General features: G+C 43.4%; 1 protein-coding gene across 1 annotated transcript in view; it reads right to left on the bottom strand.

Moving 5' to 3' along the window:
* Positions 1–1445: 1445 nt before the first annotated feature.
* The window catches only part of AK9 (adenylate kinase 9), a 180696-nt gene continuing 163543 nt past the window's right edge, over positions 1446–18598 (bottom strand). Inside the window, exons 37-42 of the mRNA XM_065401415.1 lie at positions 16499–16695; positions 16110–16279; positions 13863–13961; positions 13681–13783; positions 12287–12401; positions 1446–1648 (exon numbers count right to left, since the gene is read on the bottom strand). Of these exons, the coding sequence (XP_065257487.1) occupies positions 1446–1648; positions 12287–12401; positions 13681–13783; positions 13863–13961; positions 16110–16279; positions 16499–16695 (887 nt within the window). The remainder of the gene's footprint in view (positions 1649–12286; positions 12402–13680; positions 13784–13862; positions 13962–16109; positions 16280–16498; positions 16696–18598) is intronic.

The following is an 18598-nucleotide window of genomic DNA, read 5'->3' on the forward strand; positions in this document are numbered from 1 at the left end:
CCGGCCCGCAGGTCTCTGCCATGCAGCCTACATGGCTCCTCGCCTTGTAACCATCTCACTCGTGTCACCACTTCCCGACCCGCCGTCAGTGCAACACCGCGGGCCTCCAGCCGCCTTCCGCCAGAGGAGGGGTCGCTCGTTCTCTGCACCCGCTCACCGCCCTGCTAGTCTAGTCCCACAGTTTAGAAAGCTCTTGCCTTATTTAAAACATTTTTTAAAAATCAGCAAATGTGGAAAGAAAATGCTTGAAAGAAACCAGCTAAGACATGAGCTGGGCTTTGAGAACTAACTAGGCTGTTTAAGTATCAGAGGGGTAGCTGTGTTAGTCTGGATCTGTAAAAAGCAACAAAGAGTCCTGGGGTAACTCATAGACTAAGACATATTGGAGCATAAGCTTTCAGGGGTGGCTACTCACTTCGTCAGATACATGTAGTGGAAATTTCCAGAGGCAGGTTATAAATATGCAGGCAAGAATCAGTCTAGATGTCTGTTAGTCTATAAGGTGCCACAGGACTCTTTTAGGCTTTTTGAAAGTCATTTCAAACAGAACGATACGGGCCTGAGAGCAGATAGGTTCTGAGTGTTTTTCTGAGATAAAGATCTTTGAGAACTTTTTTAATATTTTAGTTTTACATTCACATCCTCCTTAAACTGTAAATTGTAAATATGGCTGTACAAACATAAAGAACTAGGTAGAAACAATACAAGGAACAGGCAATAACTACTGTGGTCAGATGTCATGTCACCTGTAGGTACTTATTTCCAAGAGCATTCTGCTTGGGTATGTTTAAAAACACTGGTATCTTGAAACTTCTTGATTTCTGCTATAGACCATTTTTCCTCAAAGGTTTTTTAAACATCCTTTTTCCCCTTGAAATGATTGGTTACATTGTTAATGATCAGAAATAGTGGTAGGTATAAAATCTAGAACAAGTTAATCAATGTAGTCATGTGTCTAACTGCCTCTGACTGTACAATGGTGTGAAAGTAAATTTAAGCTTGTTTCATTGCATGTAATAAAAGTGCATTTAGTGTACTAATAATGCTGACATACTGAGAGACAGGAAAATATCTGAAATGACTATGTGAAAAACAAGATTGTAAAATTCAGTGAAGTGTTTCAGAATATTTAATAATTTTATTTCAGTGCTGATCAAAATATTCCCTACTTTTCATTTCTAAAATATATTGTATATGAATATTAAACTAAATATTTGTTTCTATAGTAAACTACATCAAATCTATGCCAGCCAATCATAACTAAATTCTGCGTATCAGAGTATTTTATCTATTCATAAAAGTATAATGTTCTTTGTTAACAGAATTACTTTTATGGATAAGCCTTTATGACCAGTTGAAGTACAAAATAAGTATATTCACCAAGCTAATCAGAATTCAGTAGTTGAAATAATTGGGCATTTTCATTGATTATTGCACATTCCAAACTAACCAGAGGTTGGATCTACATCTTTAAGACACAAAAACATCCGTAATTTGTGATCAAAGTCAATAGGTCTATTTTGAGGTTCTTTGTATTTACGCGTCATTTTGGTACCCAAATAGGGGATGAGGTCACAGTGATCTATGAACTGCTCCAGTTTCCTCTTGTACTTTTTTCGTACATATTCTGAGCTCCTGGGGTTGTAAGCTGCAAGAAATCAAGTATATTAAAAAATGCCATGTTACATTTATCTTTTTAAATTTATATTGCAATCATCATGATATATGGAGTCATATTACAAATTAAAGACAGAAAGATCAAACCCACACCTTTCCACCTCAACTACTGATAACACTACCACAGGCTACATCCGAAGGCAACATGCCCAGAATTAAAAAAAAAAAAAAAAAAAGGTTTGGGATGTGATTTTCAGAAGTGCAGAGCATTCATAACTTGAATTTAAATAGCCATGGGTGCTCAGCTTTTTGGTCTTTCATGAAAAAAAAGCATATAAAAATACATCTTAAATAGCCAAGTGGAAACAAATTTCAGGGCCAAGGGCCTTATACCCCAACCCCACTTCTTCCACCCCACATTTTGTATTCAACCATGGTGACAGAAAGCAAGAGTATTCTTGTTGAGTGTAATTGTAATGAGGCATAGGGGAACTGGTGGTTTAAGACAGCCAAATCTCAGGCCAGTCAGTGCTGTATAGATGATAATCGATATCTTGAATGGGGCCTAGAACTGGACTGGACAGCATGGGGAACTATGCTACGTGCTATAACAATCTGTCTTACTTAAAAATGTATGCAGCTGCCTGCGGCACTAGCTGAAGCCCTGAGTGATGTTCAAGTGTATTTGTAAGCAGAGCATAATACAGCAGTCAAGCTAGTGGGCATGAATAACTATGGTGAGGTAACCTGACCATTTCCTTTCCATGAGTGACATCTCTCCTAATCTGTGATTTATAGGCAGTGCCTTTTCTGCACAGTTATTGGAAGCAGTTCAGCTCTGTTACTAGGGAACTCTGAGTGAGACCATACCTATTATTTCTGCCCACCAGAAGATTGCTTCCAAAGCCACAGAAACACTTAGGGTTTTGTTTTAAAATCACATCTAACAATAGAGTCAAAACTGGTAGACAAACTAGATGTCATTTCAGTGTGGGCATGCGTTAGGCTAAACTCTACTTCTGGTTTTCCTATTTGTAAATCACCAGCGTGGGTGGATTGTTTCAGATGTTCTGAAAAGAAATGATCAGGTACCAAACTTCCATTCTGGAGCCCAGCATCTCCCACAATCTGTGACTGATGTGCACTAAAGCACAACAGTGAAATAGTAAAGCACAGGAATGAAGGAAAGAGACAGTGTAGGTAAAAGGGAGGAAGACAGAAGTCCAAACTGCTTGAGAAAAAAGATCTAGAAAAATTTACAATGGGACCAACGCACAAAGCACCTTCCCGCAAAGGATGTATTTTAAGAGGACAGGAGGTGCACTTAATGTTAAAAGCATTGGTCAAGGATCAAATGGCTACTCTATATATCTCCTCTGTAGTAGTCAAGGCTCTGTCCAGAAAACTGCTACAGAGTGTGTGGAATGAAGTTGAATCCCTGGAACTGTTTAACAGATGCTACAAAAGTGTTAATTCAGCACTTCATCCGCATGGCCAGGGAGAATTTGGAGGCCTATACACTTTGGGAGAAAGTAAATGAACCTTGAGGCTGATTCTGCAAATGAATCTGTACATTTGAGATCAATTTTCATGGCTCTTTACATGTCCAGATGGTGCCCTAAATTCTCCTTAGGTTGTTAATGGTTTGAACACAAAGATAGTACAACAATTTCATGAGAAGTGTGGAAAATGTAATGTATTGATTAGAAAGCATTTGGGGATTAGGAAAACCACTTTGTTTTTGTAGAATATATTATATGATTCTTTCATTGACAGCACAGCAGGCTCTGAAACTTTTCTTGTTGAATTAATAGTCACAAGGAAACAGGTCTTGATAGAAAGATAAATATTAGAACATGTCATAATAAAAATAGTTTCAAACCTGTTCCTTAATTGTTGTTCTTCGAGATACGTTGCACATGTCCTTCCACTCTTGGTGTCCATGCGCCCAGCTGTCAGAAACTTTTTCCCTCCGTAGTACCGGTTGGGCAGCTTGAATTTCCCCAGCTGGCTCATGCTGCTGTGTGCAGGTATAAAAGGGCAGAGCCCCTGGCCCCAGTTCCTTCTTGCCATAACTCCAATGTAGAGGGATAGAAGGGAAAGTCGGGGAACGGACATGTTCAGCACATCTTGAAGAACAACAGTTATGGAACAGGATAGTACTGTTTTTAATTCTTCAAGTGATTGCACATGTGCATTCCACTCTTGGTGACTCACAAGCCATAGAACAGGAAATAGGATTGGATTCTATTTCAAGAAAAATGGGAGCACAACTCGTCCCACTCTAGCATCGTCTGTGGTGTCTTGACCCACAGCATAGTGGGATGCAAATGTGGACCAAGCACCAGATTGCCACTTTACAAATGTCTGCAACTGGAACTTGTGCCAAAAAGGCCACTGAGTTTGATTGTGACCTCAACAAATAAGCTGTGATTCTGATGAGCGGAGTGATATTAGCCAATTCAGAGCATATAGGTATACAGGATGAGATCCAAGAAAAAATTCTCTGGGTGGAGACTGATTGACCTCTTACTTTGTCAGCCACTGCTATGAACAGCTGGGAAGATTTACGAAAGTGTCTGGTTCTATCTAGGTAAAATGCCAAGGTTCTTTTGATGTCCAAGGTATGCAAACGCTCTTCCTCCTGGCTTGTATCCTGCTTGCGACAGAGAATAGGCATATAAATTGGCTGGTTGACATGGAAAGAGGAAACCATCTTTGGGAGGAACTTCAGTTGAGGGCGCATGCAAATACTGTCCTTAAAAGACTGAGATCCTGACATTAATACCCATAACACCTTTACTCTGCTAGCTGAAGTAATGATCACCAGAAAAGCCACTTTCATTGACAGAAGCAGCAGAGAGCAGGTAGCCAACTATTCAAATGGGGGACCCATAAGTCTTGACAGTAACTAGGTTTAGATTCTAGGGGGAACAGGATATTGCACTTGAGGGTATAATTTGACTAAGCCCTTTAAAATATCATGGACATGTCACTGAAGAAACAGAGCGATTGTTCACCATAGGATGTAATGCTGAAATAGCAGCCAGATGTATCTTGATGGAACTAACCACCAAACCTTGGTATTTAGGTATAATGAGTAGTCCAGAATAAGTTGAATTGAATAATTGGATGATAATACCCCATATTGATGAGACCAGTTGGACAAATGCCTCCATTTAATCACTCTTGTAGAAGGCTTTCTACTATGTAGCATGATTTCTTGAATGCCTTTTGAGAAAGCCTGCTCCCTAGTGTCTAGCCTTAGAGCATCCTCACAGTTAAATGAAAGGATTGTAGGCTCGGGTATAGAAGGCAACCATGATCCTTGGAGATTAGGTCCAAGTCCAATGGAAGTGAAATTGGAGGTTTCACTGACAGCTCCAGGAGAGTGGAGAACCATTGCTGATGGGCCCATGCTGGGGCTATAAGTATGACTCTGGCCTGGTCCTGTCTTATTTTTAGCAATACCTGTGAATGAATTGGACTGGCAGAAAAGCATAGAGGAGTGTGCCTGACCACATCAGTAAAAAGGCTTCTGTCATGGAATCTGGACTGTGGCCCCATAGGGAGCAGAACTGCTGACATTTTCTGTTAGATTTTTTCGCAAATAGGTCTACTGGGGGAAAACCGAACTGCTGGAAAATGTGTATGGCCACATCTGAGCGAAGAGACCTCATGTGGTGACTTGTCAATGATCTGCTCAGGTGGTCTGCTAGGTCGTTCTGTATGCCCGGCCGGTAAGATGCTTCTAGATCTACTGAGTTGGCAATACAAAGCTCCCAGAGTAGGGTTGCTCCTTGACAAAGTGGAGAAGAGTGGGCTCCCCACTGCTTGTTGAGGTAAAACATTGCTGCCATGTTGTCTGTGAGGAGTAACAGCCTGCTTCCCCTGATCTGCGATAGAAACACTTGGCATGCCAGACTGACAGCTTTCAGTTCCTGACACTGATGTGTAAAGCTAAGTTCTCTGAGGACCATAGACTCTGCATCTGTAGAAAACCAAGCTGGGTCCTCCATCTCAGGGTCAAAGCTTCTGTCACTAGCATAAGAGTTGGTTGTGGGCAGGCAAATGGAACACCTACACACACATTAGCTGCATCTTTCAACCAATCAAGGAAGGCAAGGACATGGGAGGGCACTCTTACCATGGAGTCCATGGTGGCTGGGTGAGTAGTGAGGGCTTGGCTTGATGGTGGCTTGGCAAGTCGACTGATGCCAGCCAGCCCTGCAGAATTCTGAATTGCAATCTAGTTTGATGAACCACATAGATGCAAGAGGCCATGTGACCCAGAAGCCTCAAACAGTTTTGTGTTGTTGAGACCAGATGAGGCTTCAATCCTATGACAGTTGATCAAATTGCCTGGAATTTGTAGTCTGGAAGAAAGGCCCTGGCTTGAGTTTAATCCAGCACAGCCCTGCATGCTCGAGTTGGAGGTGGGATTTAAAAGGCAGCCAGATAGCTCAATGGGGGCTGGCAGGCCAGGGAGACGGACATGCTCTGGGAACTCCAGAGAAGGACGTGACCTGATCCTGCACCCAGCCAGGGAATGGAGGGGGAGGGAGCTACAGCTCCCAGAGACTGGGAGTAAGGCAGGAAGTCTGGAAGGCATCATGCCCCAGGGATGGACAGTGGCCGGCTAGGATGCAGAGGGAGGTATAAAGTAACCCAGGGAAGTTGACTTGAGGCTGGCACAAGATACCACAAGGTGGGCAAAGCTGAACCAGCTTCCCAGGGTCCTGGGTCGGAACCTGGTGGAGTGGGAGAGCCTGGGTTCCCCTACCCCACTCAAGAACTGAACCCATTAGGCAGGGCTGCCAATTGTGGACTGCACCCACGAGACAAGGATGTCACTAGAGATGAACCCTTGAGTGTAATGGCCTCCTGGGGCCCTAACCACTAAGTGGGAGATGCTGCCACCTACCCACAAGCCCCTATAAACTCTATTCTCTGGACTGGGGAGAGGAGAGATTTTTCTGTGTTGATTAACAGTCCCAGAGCATTGAATACTGAGCATTGACTGTTGACTCAGGGTAACACTGCTCTGCACTTGCTGTTTGGACTGGCCCTTGACAAGCCAGTTGTCTAGGCAGGGATAAACTTGTACTCCTGATCTTCGAAGGAATTCAGCTACAACTGCTATGACCTTTGTAAAGACCCTGGGAGCTGCTGTCAGGCCAAAAGGTAGTACAGTGAACTAGTAATGGTTTTGATTTACCAGAGGTACTTCCTGTGAGCTTCACTGATTGCCAAATGGAAGTAGGCATCTTTTAAGTCGATGGTGGCATACCAGTCCCCAGCATCCAAGCTAGGGTGACCATATGGAACTTTATCCTTTTTAAGAATTTGTTAAGATAATGCTTTTGGAATTAGGAATGTAGGAAATAAAACCCCTTCCCTCTGAGACCATATGGAACCTCGTCTCTTGCTCCCAAAAGAAGGAATGATTGAACTTCCTGGACAAAGTATTTCTCATGAGAGTGGTCCCTGAAGAGGGAGGGAGGGAGGGGTAGAAGCAAACTGGTGATTATATCCCACTTCCACAATGCACAAGACCCACTGGTCCAAAGTAATCCGGGACAGATGGTTTGCGAAGGGGAGGGGGTTTGGGTCTGGAGAGATGGAGACTGATGTGCTGACTCCAGCTGGCCCATCAAAATGGCTGCTTTGCAGTTCCAGGTGTCCTGAGGGGGCCCAGAGCTAGGGCAGCAGGATGGGGAGGCCTATGCCTAACTAAGTAAGATTTTGTCATGGTTATTTTTAGTAAAAGTCATGGACAGATCATGGGCAATAAACAAAAATTCACATAAGCCATGACCTGTCTGCGACTTTTGCTGCTGCGGCTCCATGGTTTCCCCCATCACCATGGTGGCTGGGAGCCTGAGGGTTACCCCACTGCCCACGGCGGCTGGGAGCAGGAGGGTGACCATATTTCCCAAAGAGAACCGAGGGGCCGAGGGATGTGCTGGCCGCCGCTTCCCGCAGCCCCCATTGGCCTGGAGCGGTGAACCGCAGACAGTGGGAGCTGCGATCGGCCGAACCTCGGACGCGGCAAGTAAACAAACCGGCCTGGCCCACCAGGGGGCTTACCGTGGCGGGCCGCATGCCAAAGGTTGCCGATCCCTATCCTAGATAGTGCTCTGTACTTCACAGGGAAGATCAGAAGACCGTAGCCAGGATGATCTACTCATGGCCACTGCAGAAGGCATGGTTCTAGCTGCCAAGTCTGCTGCGTCCAGCCCCGCCTGCAGTGATGTTCTCGTGACTAGTCTGCCCTCATTGACTAGGGAAGAGAACTCCTGTCTTGTGTTCTTTGGAAGTAGCTCTTTGAACTTTTCCATGGAGCCCCATAAATTAAAATCATACAGTCCCAGTAGAACCTGTTGGTTAGTGATATACAGCTGCAAACTCCCCTTTGAATAATTTTTTCTGCCAAATACATTCATCTTTTTAGTGTCCTTTTTGTTGGGGGTGGCAGCCTGATGCCCTTGACACACACTCTCTCATTAGCTGCTCTCATGACTAATGAGCCTGGTGGCAGGTGAGTATAGAGATATTCAAAACCTTGATAAGGCACATCATGTTTTCTTTCTGCCCTTTTTGAGGTGGAAGGCAGTGAAGGAGCCAGCCACAGAGCCTTTATAGGCTCTACTATTAACTTGTTACTGCAGAGCTACCTTAGAGGGAAACACCAATGATAAAAAGTCAACCAGGTGATGTGAAGATTCCCTGACCTCATCAACCTGTACACACCTAAGTCTTCAGCCACTCTCTTTAGCAACTCCTGATAAACTTAAAAGTCATTAGGAGGAGGTGAAATTGTTTGTTATGGGGTGTATCTACCCCACACTGGCCCAGCTGGGACTGCTTGGCTGCGCTGCCCAGAAGGCAAGGGCAGCTGTAACGACGCTAGCTACTAGGCATTTGAGTCATCAACCCCCCACCCCCATTTTGCTTTCCCAAGACATGATACCTTGAGATGGGGTGTATCCACCCTGCGATGCTGTTCCAGACAAAACAGCATCATCTGGTGAAGACAAAGAGGAAGCCAAGAGTGGGAGAGGTAGAATCTCCTCTGCGGGCTGTTGCTCTGGCACTGGAGCCTCTTCCTGATGCTCAGTACCAGGCCCGGTACCAAACTCTGGAGATGGAGCTTCTAAATGAGAGCATTGAGTATACACAGTGTAGAGAAGAGCTGAATGTTGTGGGAAACCCCCATGGGTTCCAAAATGGCCACTGAAATGGGGCAGGGCTCCATTATCCTGGCCATATTCCCATGGGAGGTGCCATTGCTGGTAAGTAGGAAGAGAGGATCTGGGCAAAGACCAGCAGGTCCTGCTTAAGGGTTGAGACACATATGACACCACCCCTGATCTGACAAGGAGAATTCCCTTTCCTCTGACCATGGCAGAGCCTATCCTGTTGGTTTTGGGGACTTGCGCTATGAGCCAGGTGATGGGCAGAGTAATGCCATCATAGCAGGCTTCCCCTGGGATGGCACTGAGAGACTGCCTGTCTGGGAAGTGGGCAACTGCGGTACTGGTGTTGGAATCACTGGCAGCTTTGCTGGGGGACCAGACTCTTGTAAGGACAGGGACACCAGCACAGAAAGACAATTAAAGTTCCTTGCCACTGCAAACACCTCTGGAGTAGTTGGCACTGAGATGGTCTTTTGTTGCGGTGCCGAAGAAGTTGATGATGCCTCGACAATGCCCCTTGTGGTGCTGGAACCGACTGTGCTGATTTAGGCAGACATTTGGAGGAGTGCTTAGGGTTCAGGTGCACTCTATTCAACTCCTTGACCATCTTACCAGACTTAGAGGCTGGAGATCTTCCCCTGGAAGCCTTGTACTTTTTCCTCAGTGTAGGCAAGGGAGAATGGTGCCGGGATTCTGCTAACACAGGAACTGCACCTCTCACTGAAGCTGCAGCACTCAGCACTGGGTCAGACTGGGATGACTCTGACTGTGGGCTGAGCACCACTTCCATCAGCAGGAATTACAGCCTGGCCTTCCTATCCTTCTTCATCCTAGGCTTGAACTCTGGCACCCCAGTGTTCATGGGTACCTTCACGCTAGGAAGGTATTGTGCAGGTTGCTAACTGGCATAGGCCTGGAGTAAAAAGCACCCGGTGACCAGGGCACACCTTGGTACCATGAATAGAAAGACCCCAAACGGGGAAATGACAAATCCAAAAAAAAAATGTTTTTTTAACACTAAGAACTAGACTAACAATATATATACACTATGTTTCACAAAGGCTGAGAGAAGAATTGTTCCAGCATAGAACAGAGTTCCAACATAAATTGTGGGCAGTAAGAAGGAACTGAGGGGGACTAAGGATGGCTCTGCCCTTCATACCTTCACAAAGTGGCATGTGTCAGGAGTGGGAGCTCAAGACACCAAATGGGTACCACAGAGGGAAAAAGTTTCCAATGCCCATGTGCTGGGTGCACAGACACCAAGAGTGGAATGCACATGTGCAATCACTCAAAGAAGAACTGAAAAATGATGAAGCAAGAGTCTGTAAGACCAAATGCAGGTCCCACTCTGGGATGATAGTCACAGGGCTCTCCAAACTAGTGATAAGGCATCTAATTGCGCTTGAGGCTCATGGGTGGTTGATCAGGGATTCTGTTGTTCCAGCTCATTGCACACTCCTGAGGGTCAAGACGTGTCCTTGCCTTCTCATTGGAACCACCACTACATCTTCAAAAAAAAAAAAAAACCCACCAGATTTACCCAGATTTGAGATGCAATTCTATCCAGTTCTGGATAACCATAGATGTCTAGGATTCTAGGATTTCTAGGGTCAAGCTAGTTATCCATGCACAAGAAGAATTTTATCCAGGTGGCCAAGAAAGTTTTACAAGATTGGCTCCCTGACTGGGACTAGTAAACTATTAATTAATCTATTAGAGAAGACCTCAGTGCTCTGAAAGCTCCACAGAGACACAAAGTACGTGAAGAACCTGATAGAGAAGATAAACTTGCCGTTACCTAAAAAAACCCAAAAAAACCCATGTAAAGCAAGAGGTTAAAAATAACAAAAGGCAGGGGAGAGCTGAACCACTGAACATATTACTCTATCACAGGCAAGACTTCTGGTGAGTGGAAGTAAAGGATGTGGTCTTGCCCAGAGTCCCCTAGCAACAACACTGAACTGCCTCCTATATCTGCATAGAAAGCTCAGTCACAAACCAGGGAGATGTTAGACTCCTGAATACACTGGAGAGGAGAGCTTGCCCTCTCTGGGATGGCTACAGATGAAAAGTTCTTTAGGCCACCCTAGTCACCTGTGTATCCAGGAGCAGTGAAGAGTCAAATAATAAGCTGACATGAACAACTGAGACAAAATTTGGGCATACTCCCTAAGTGGCGAAACCAGTCCTTACACCTGTCAATTCCAAAAGATGTTTTATTCTATCAACAAGTATCACTTCAATCTTCTATGAACTGAGTTTAAGTCAGCTAACTTTCATTAAGGACTGTATTTATCTATCTACTGGGAAAGTAAGGAGATCCTAAATAACGTAGGTTCAATAAGAATGAGATGCAGAACTGAAAATCATCAGCATACAGGTAGTATAACAGCCCATAAGTAAGGGTAAGATTTAGTCATGGGTATTTTTAGTAAAAGTCATTGGCAATAAACAAAAATTCATGGCCCGTGACCTGTCCATGACTATTACTATAAATACCCCTGACTAAATCTTAGCTGCTCCTAGGGCCCTGGAGTGCTGCTGTTCGGGGCAGCGGGGGACCCTGGGGTTGACTGCCCCATACCACTCACTGCTCTGAGGCCCCCGGGGACCACTGCTCCGACAACCTCTGGGGTGGCCCCTGGGACCAATGCTCCAGGGCCACCCCCGAGACTGCTGCTGCTCAGGCAGCCCTGGAGCCAGCTGCCTGAGGCCACCCGAGGAGCAGCTGGTGCAGCTGGCCCTGGGGCCAGCTGCTTGGGTGACCCTGGGGTCAGCCACACTGGCCGCTGCAGCTGTGGAAGTCATGGGAGGTCCTGGAAAGTCACGGAATCCGTGACCTCCGTGACAGACTCACAGCCTTACCCATACATTTTGAAATTTTCCCCAGTGACCTCACAAACAAGCTAGCAGGTCAACAACACTTGACTATGGTAAAGGCTGCTAAAAGATCTAATTATATCATCATGTACATTTGACCTGTGTCCTTCCCTAGAAAGTTACTGATGCAGCTTCTTGTATCATAACTAGATCTAATTTAGTGGATCAGTACCTGAATCCATTACAGTGACTCCAACCAGTTTTAAAAATGGTCCAGGTTGCCCAAGACTGGCTTACACTATAGCTCCAGCTAGCTTTAAAAGCAATTTTTTTTGTTGTGTTTTAAAACTAGTTAATTGGGGGGGGGGGGAAATTTCCCTAGTACGGTGCTAAAGTAACATTAGAGTCTCACAATATTTTTTGGGGGGCCTATTAATACCTCTTTCACCTTGGTGCCCTATATATTTGCCAAAAACGTGTTTATATGTACTATGCTATATATAGTATTTATTTTTTAAAGAATCAGACTTCAGAAAAATGGGGAAATCAGATGAGTCAGTGATTGAATTTTTATCTAAAAATATTATATAAAAGAATTCATTCCATTTATTCAATTAATGCTATTACTATAGCACATTTTACCATACCTTTTAAATGATAGGCCACAAACAGCAGAGCAGTTTTTTTTACACTTAAGAACGGAAACTTTGGCTTTAAACAGCCCACTTCATTCATAGCTTTTATTAGAGCAGTTGCTATCCCCTGAAGAAATAGAAATTGTTTTAAGAAGGCCATGTAGCAAGGACTTGAACACAGTATACCAAAAATACATTAAAGGCCTGATCCTGCTGTCTATCTGTATAAGTTTTGATATACCATGGTGTCTGAGCATCTAAATAAATGGGAGTTTTGTTACTGACTTCAACAGGAGTAAATAGTTATCTTTTCCATCCATATGTTATAGAAAATAAAATGCCTGTTTAGTATTTATTTTAATAACACTTTCCCATGGCAAGTTGCCATACTGTTAGCAACGCCATGTAAGTTTTATGTGAGAGTGTGCGCAAACATATGTATACGAGCATGCATGGCCAGACCTGCCAGTGCAGTGTAGCTACTCCATGCTGTACTGTACTATCATCATACTCAGCTCATGAACCCAGTTTAACTTTCAGAGGATCACCCCAGAACAAGAGTGATCCTCCAATGCCACAGAGCCAAAACAGAGATTCTTATGTCACATACTCTCTTTGTTGCCAACACAGCATGGAAAAGAAGGCAAGCTTCTGGGAGCAGGATCTATGTTTCTGTTATGCGTTTGTACAAAACAGCACTACGCTATGATTAAGACCCCTAAGTGCAACTGCAATAAAAACGAAAACAACAAACAGGAATGCCCTATACCATGCCTGTCCTCTGTATCCTTGGTCCTCCATCATCATTAAAGGCTGGCTTAAGTTACAGCCGCTCTCTATGCACAAAGCAGCACCAATATTAGAGCAGTACAAAGGTCAGCTTTATACCACCTGCACATCCCACCTACAATGGATTAGTGGATGCAAAGATGGATTGGGGGACAGATGATATGGTCATAGGCCTCTGACAAATTGAATGGGCATGCATATTAGCTCCATATGTATTTTACACAAAAACACTATGTATGTAGTAGTATAACTCTGTGATAAATTAGAGAGCCATAAGATAAATGGAGGAACCTTGGGATAAATTTTATTACATTGTTCTGCAGTTTATCATGTATCTTTGATCACCTCACCTGGATTCTGCCCATTAATTAATCTTCCCCAGGACTGCTTTAAGATTACAAATCTCCGAATAGCTTCAAACAGCTGCCATTTTTTAAACTACCAGTAGTATCCTCCCTTAACTGTAAGTACATATATTACCATGATCTTTATTGAATTTCTATTAATAAAATCAAGATTACTAATACATTTTAAAATAAAAAGCAAAAATCAGAAGAAACAGTATGATCCTATATTGTAGCTTAAATTTAATTTAAATTAAAGAAGCAAAAACTAGCCTGTTCAAGATATCCAGTCAGGGGAAGAGCAGTAAGTAGAACTGGTTCCTTTATCGGAGGGAGTTTATGTGGAAGCTTCTGATTCCAGTACTTTTCTGGTAACCTAAAACACAGAAGTTAAGTGCTTTCAAGACAGAAAATATGAAATGATTAAAAGTTAAAATAAAAGTTAATAAATTCACCTCATAAACTTCTGGAGTTTTTCTTCACTTTCAAAAATATATAGCTTATCTCGATATTCCACAGCATACTCAATGGTGCCAGGTACCAAGGCTTCGTATCTCAAAAGACAGAATAAGAAACAAGTATATATCTACAAGGAATATGAAGCATCACTTGTGCTATTTAAATACATTAAAAATTAGGACTGTTCTGATCTAATAGCTCTACTAATTACAAAAACAACTGGGTATGATAGTTCATGCTCCCATCACGTGACTGACAGAGCTACTCATAGCTCACAATTTGAATCGGGTACATTGCCTCAATAAGGAACATGTGCCCTACTCTAGACTTGCCTGTAAACAGCCTCCTACAGGGACTGTTTCTCTGGATGAGTATTTTTGAAGCTGAGAAGGGGTGGTCTAGAGCTGGCTATGCTAGCTCTATCCCAACCAGGGATTTCCCCACGAGTGAATGCCCAGATACCTTTTTAGGAGAGCTTTGTGGCCTTACTGTGTGATACTGGTGGCTTAATTTGTATCTTCTTAGAATGTCTGAGATTTGGGTGCCATTTTGAATAATTAACAACTTGAAAACCCAAAGTAAATCTTGGTTGAAACCATTCAAACCATGCAAGTTTTGTCACAATCAAAAATAAGGCTACAGAGATCCTCTCCTCACAGGACCTACTCCCCTCCAAAAGGCTCAAGCTCACCCTTATTTTTAGCCATCTTTAGAGAAGGTAGGGGAGGGAGTCCTATGTGATCTATTATTAAGGTTAAGATTCTGTCATGGTTATTTTTAGTAAAAGTCAGAGATAGGTCACTGGCAATAACCAAAAATTCACGGAAGACCTGTCCCTGACTTTTACTAGAAATAACTGTGACAAAATGGGGAGGAGGGGGTCCAGCACCCACCATTGCTGCTGCTCTTGGGTTCCCCAGGCACCCTTGGTGGCTCAGAGATCCATGGTCCCCCTGCCACTAGGGTGGCTGAGAGTGCCGAGGTTCCCACTGCCGCCCGCAGCAGCTGGGATCTGTGGGGGCCCCATGTGGTGGCTGGGGGGAGAGGAGTCCTGCCCCCCACGATATCTAGGAGTTCAAGGGTCCTCCCCCCACTGCCCACAGTGGCTGAGAGCCCCGGGGTCCCCCGCACCGCCTGCAGTGGCTGGGAGCTGCAGCCCTGCCCCCACAGTTGCTGGGAGCTGCAGTGGGCCCCGCTGCCTGTGGCAGCTGAGAGCTCCGGGACCCCGCTGCTGGCTGACAGCTACAGCCCCGCCAGCCCGGGGTTGAAGCGGAAAATGTCAGAGGACACTGGAAGTCACGGATTCCATGACCTCCATGACATAATCTTAGCCTTATCTATTATGTATTAAGGGACAATAATATGCTTCGCACTGTACAAGATACAAAAGAAGAAACAGTCCCAGCTTCAAAGAGCGTACAGAATAAGAACCTCCCCCAATCTATCCCCCAAAGTCTTCAAGAGGTAGCCATCTGGTCAACTCTCTTCCCTACTTGTTTCAGGGGGCCTGTTAGTAGGTCTGGTCCTTAGCTCCAGGAAAGATCTTTGCAGGGATAACAAACCTGTTTGCTCTCCACCTGCTTTGTCTGCTGGAGGTGTGTAGAAGCTGATCCTCTTGAGGATGCACTATTGGCTGGCCTCATTCTGCTCATTAGAAATACTTCAGAGCACACTCATGTTAACAGAATTTCAAATTAGTAGGATATCTTTCAGCCTCAGAATAAGGGCTAATGTGGCATCAACAGCAGCTAAAGCAGCAGACTTTTTAACTACCACTACTGCAGAAAGCAAAAGGACCAGTCATGTCACCAGTCCCTAAAAGACACTTATAGATCTTGAGGAGAGGAGAGATGGCCTACTGGCTGCCCATTCACCCACCATAGAAGAAAAAGACTGGAGCAGTCTCACAGGCTGCCCTGTGAAAATATCAGAAGGAATGAAGGATGGAAGGCTACTGGACCCCATTAGACAGTAGCGAAAAACAGGAGTAGGAACTCTGTTTTTTTGGGGAACACAAATCTATGCTGGTTTAGCCCGCTTCATGTTTTATGTAATCTCTTCAATGTTTCAGGTTCATAATGAAGCCCGAAGCCAAGTGGGTTTCAAAAGTTTATTTTACAAAAGTTTTGCAAGGGCACAATGTAAAGAATTGTAATTGTTGTTTCTGTTGAAAAGAGAAAAGCAGTACTTTGTCAGGGTCCTTCTTTTTTTAAATAAATATTCTGGGAAATATAAGGATTTACCTTTGTTTTCCATCTAGGTAAGTGACTGGACAGTATCCTTGCATTTCAGCCTTTTTAGGGAATAAGGCCTTCACTTCTGCCATTGTCAGTTTCTTTGGTAGCATATCTGGTGAGGGAAGAGGATGAGGTGCTAATGGTGGCACATACAACTCTGGTGCATTCAAGAATTCCTGTAGTAAGAGAAAATAAACATTTGTATTACGAAAGAAACATAGCATTATATAAACATTATACAAGCTACACGAGATGTGGCTTATTGCATTCTGACTCTGCTGCTCTTTCTTGCTGCTACTTCCCTACCTTTCACAGGTGCAGTACCTGCTCCTAGTTAAGCTACCCTTCATCCTATCCCACCCTTGCTGAAGCCATTGAGCCCCTTGGATACGCACATTCAATTCCGCCTGTGAAGCCATTTTGTAATAGTGTCCTCGAAACTCTGCTGCAGACTGCAATGATGAGGTTACAGAGCAGTCAACCAGTTCACCCTTTTTTGCGAGGCTGACAGGACAATATTGTCCAAACTCTCCCAGCCGAGACTGCAGCTCTTGGGGTGTGATACATAAATCAGCAATACTGGCTGCTTTCCCTGTCGATAATAGAATAAAATGTTATTTTGTAACATTTAAACATTTTTCACATGCAGTACAAAATGTTGCAGTTTTTGAGGATTATATACTTTGTGGAAATGTAACGCTTATACTCAATGATGAGAATCACAAACTGGCAATCTTTATAAATAATTTGATTATTAAAGTAACTAGGTTGCAAAATATTTTATTAATTTATGTTGGTAATCTTTTCTTTAGCAATTACTTAAGAAATACAATAGCTAATGTTGCAGGTTCCTACTTATGATTAATTTATTAGTCAGCTTTCTTTGAGGTAGTTTAGCATTACAGGTGTACTGTTTCATTCCTCTGATGCAAAGGAACATTTCAATTGTTATTTGATTTCTTGACATGAATGAGAATGAGTTTAAATTAGAATGTGATAAAAACTCTCATTTATTCACCCCAGTCTTACAAACTTGAGGGTCTAGCTAACAGAGTTATCCAAGATCTTTTGGAATAAAATATCTAAGAAAATCCAATTTATATTTTAAAAGCCTGATGTTCAAATTATAGATTAAAGAGGAATTAAATATTATTTGGGTTATGACTGAAGTTTAGAAGATTGAAGTTCGGCTGTCAATATGAGGGCTGTAACAGGAGAAGCAAAAGGAGGGTGTAAAATAAGGCAGCATGTCTTTCCTCCACAAGCATTCTAACTTACATTGCACCATCCTCAAGGATAGTTGTGGCCAAACTCAACCCTGGTGTAAGATAACTCAACAATTAAAATGTGTCAGTTTATGCCAGGACTGTAGTTGATCCCCAAAGAATAGCAATTTGGTCCCCACAGAACAACAAACCAATTCAAGTAACATTTGTTATGTACTCATACTAATAGCAAATCAATGCATATTATGTTAGTTCGCCACTTACACCCCTCACCCCAGTTACATTTGGAAGAAGAGAAAATATCTGCCTCTGCTTCTGTGTTCCTGGATCTCAGGCACCAGCTCTTATCCTCCCTATTGCCAGCAGATTTCTCTAAATGGGATTGTCCCCTCAGAGGCCATGGATTTATTTATTCATGTATTTAAACTTAATAAAAGTGTGAAGATTGTATATGGATGCTTTGTATTCATGGAGTCTTTAAAAACCACTACAATAGAATCAATGTACTCACTACACTCCCAAATAGTAAGCACTCCCATTCACCCCGCCCATCCACTCAGGCTTCTTCCATGAAGAAGCCAGGGAGTGGAGGCAGGACTTGCAGAGACACTTTGTTATCAAATTCCATCCTCTGGCAAAATGCAAGATGCTTCTGTACTTCACAGTAGCAGAATCTGTAATGCCTTCACAGAGTGGCAGATAGCAACAGAATCCTTATTAGCTGGTAGGAGAAGAGGAATCAACCTATGGATCCTGAGGAATCTGAGGTATCTAACTCACAGAGGACTGCTAAGGAGCCAAGGACCAAGTAAAGCTTCTGTTTCCTGCCTTCCTATGACTCCTAGTTCCTTGCTTTCCAACCTCACTAATTCCCAGACAAACAAAAATTTTGTTCAGGTTGAGTGTACACTCGGTAAAAAACCAAAACCTTAGAGAGACATGGTAGGTGATGTACTATCTTTTATTGGATCAGCTTCTGTAGGTGAAGGACAAATTTTCAAGCTACACAGCTCTTCTTCAGGACGTCTGTGTAGCTTGAAAGCTGTGTAGCTCTCTTTCACAAATACAAGTTGGTCCAATGAAAGATATTGCCTCATTCACTTTGTCTCTCTAATATCCTGGGACCAACACGGCTACAACAACACTGCAAAAAACAAACCTTGTAAGATTAACCTTAATTCTGAATTTTCTGTGTTTATAAATGTATTTTTATTTATACCAGTTTATAAAACAAAGCATCAGTCGTAGGCTGAGTATCCTTAATAAGTA

Source organism: Emys orbicularis, chromosome 3 (assembly GCF_028017835.1).
Source record: "Emys orbicularis isolate rEmyOrb1 chromosome 3, rEmyOrb1.hap1, whole genome shotgun sequence".
In the NCBI taxonomy this organism is placed as follows: domain Eukaryota; kingdom Metazoa; phylum Chordata; order Testudines; family Emydidae; genus Emys; species Emys orbicularis.